General features: G+C 73.2%; 1 protein-coding gene across 1 annotated transcript; it reads left to right on the forward strand.

Annotated features, from left to right (window-relative positions):
* Positions 1-257: 257 nt before the first annotated feature.
* MNEG_16025 (hypothetical protein) lies at positions 258-698 on the forward strand (the record flags this gene model as incomplete). Its single annotated transcript, XM_014035503.1, has 1 exon — positions 258-698. The coding sequence occupies one exon, from the start codon at positions 258-260 to the stop codon at positions 696-698; it is 441 nt and encodes a 146-aa protein (XP_013890957.1).
* Positions 699-1225: the final 527 nt, after the last annotated feature.

A 1225-nucleotide genomic window follows, 5' to 3' on the forward strand; every position in this document is an offset into this window, starting at 1 on the left:
CGGCCGCGCCGCCGCCGCCGCCGCCGCGCGCGGGCGTGCTGTTCGACTTCTCCCGGTTCCAGCAGCCGCTGCCCGCCTGCGCGCCGCCCGCGGGCGGCGCCGCCGTGGCCGCGGCTGCTGCTGCGGCGGCGGCAGGGCCGTCGCTGTTTGACGAGCTCGGACTCTCCGACCTCTGGGGGCCGGATCTGACCTATGAGCACAGGTCAGATGGTGACGTCATGCAGCTGCTGTTTGGGGCGCCCGATCGACTTCCGGAGATGGCCACGATCCACCTGCACCAATTCCTGGACGACACCGCGAGCGCGATGCCGACGCCGCCGCCGCTGTCGCCGCTCGAGTGGGGGCGCGAGTGCGGGGGCGGCGCCGGCGGCGGCGGCGGGGGCGATAGTGTGGAGGAGTGGGCGGCCGCGGCCGCGGCGACGGTGCTGGGTGGCGTCGCGCCGCCTGCTCCGCTGCCGCTGCAGCAGCAGCAGTACCAGTATCAGCCGCAGTACTGCCAGCCGCCGGCGCCCGCCGCCTGGCCGCCGCACGCGGCGCCGGCTGGGGGAGGGGGGCCGCTGCTCAAGCCGCCGCAGGCGGGGATGGCGATGGGCGCTAGCGGGCTCTCGTGCGCGCGGGGTGACCTGGGAAGCGCCTGCAGCAACGCGAGCACTGTAGTGGGCATCGAGGTTGCGCCCTCTCTGGCGACCATGTTCTGATCTTGCAATCTGATCTGATCGTTGCCGAGGATTTGCTCGCCGCATCCGATCCACGATCTGCGCCGGGGCCCTTGATTCAAACCCCGGCCGGAAGCCCTGCCGGTGGCGCGGCTGCCGCCGCCCATTACGTGCGCGAATGCGCGGCGGCGGTGGCCGCGCTCGGGGGCCGCTTTTTGCGCCTTGAGCCGTACCTCTGTGCGAGCATGTGCGTGCGTGCGCGCCCCCAACAATCCGTCCTGGGTGTGCGCCCCCCGCGCTGGCGGCGGGAGCGCGTGAATCCGTTGCTCTCAGGGGCGGCCGCGCGGGCGCGCCTCGTGCGCCGGCGCGGGCCGCCGACCCCAGGGCGGCTGCTCGCGGGCGGGGCCGCCCTCGGGCACAAAATCTAGTTTTTGACCGATCTTGACTAATTCGAGGGAGAGGCGCTGCTGCTGCGACGACACGCGAGGGGCGAGGGGAGAGTCGAGCGAGCATTGATTCAGATTAGGAAGCGAGGGGCCGGCGGCTCGGCGGCTGGCGCCAGCGAAGGG

Source organism: Monoraphidium neglectum (genome assembly GCF_000611645.1).
Source record: "Monoraphidium neglectum strain SAG 48.87 unplaced genomic scaffold scaffold05903, whole genome shotgun sequence".
In the NCBI taxonomy this organism is placed as follows: Eukaryota; Viridiplantae; Chlorophyta; class Chlorophyceae; order Sphaeropleales; family Selenastraceae; genus Monoraphidium; species Monoraphidium neglectum.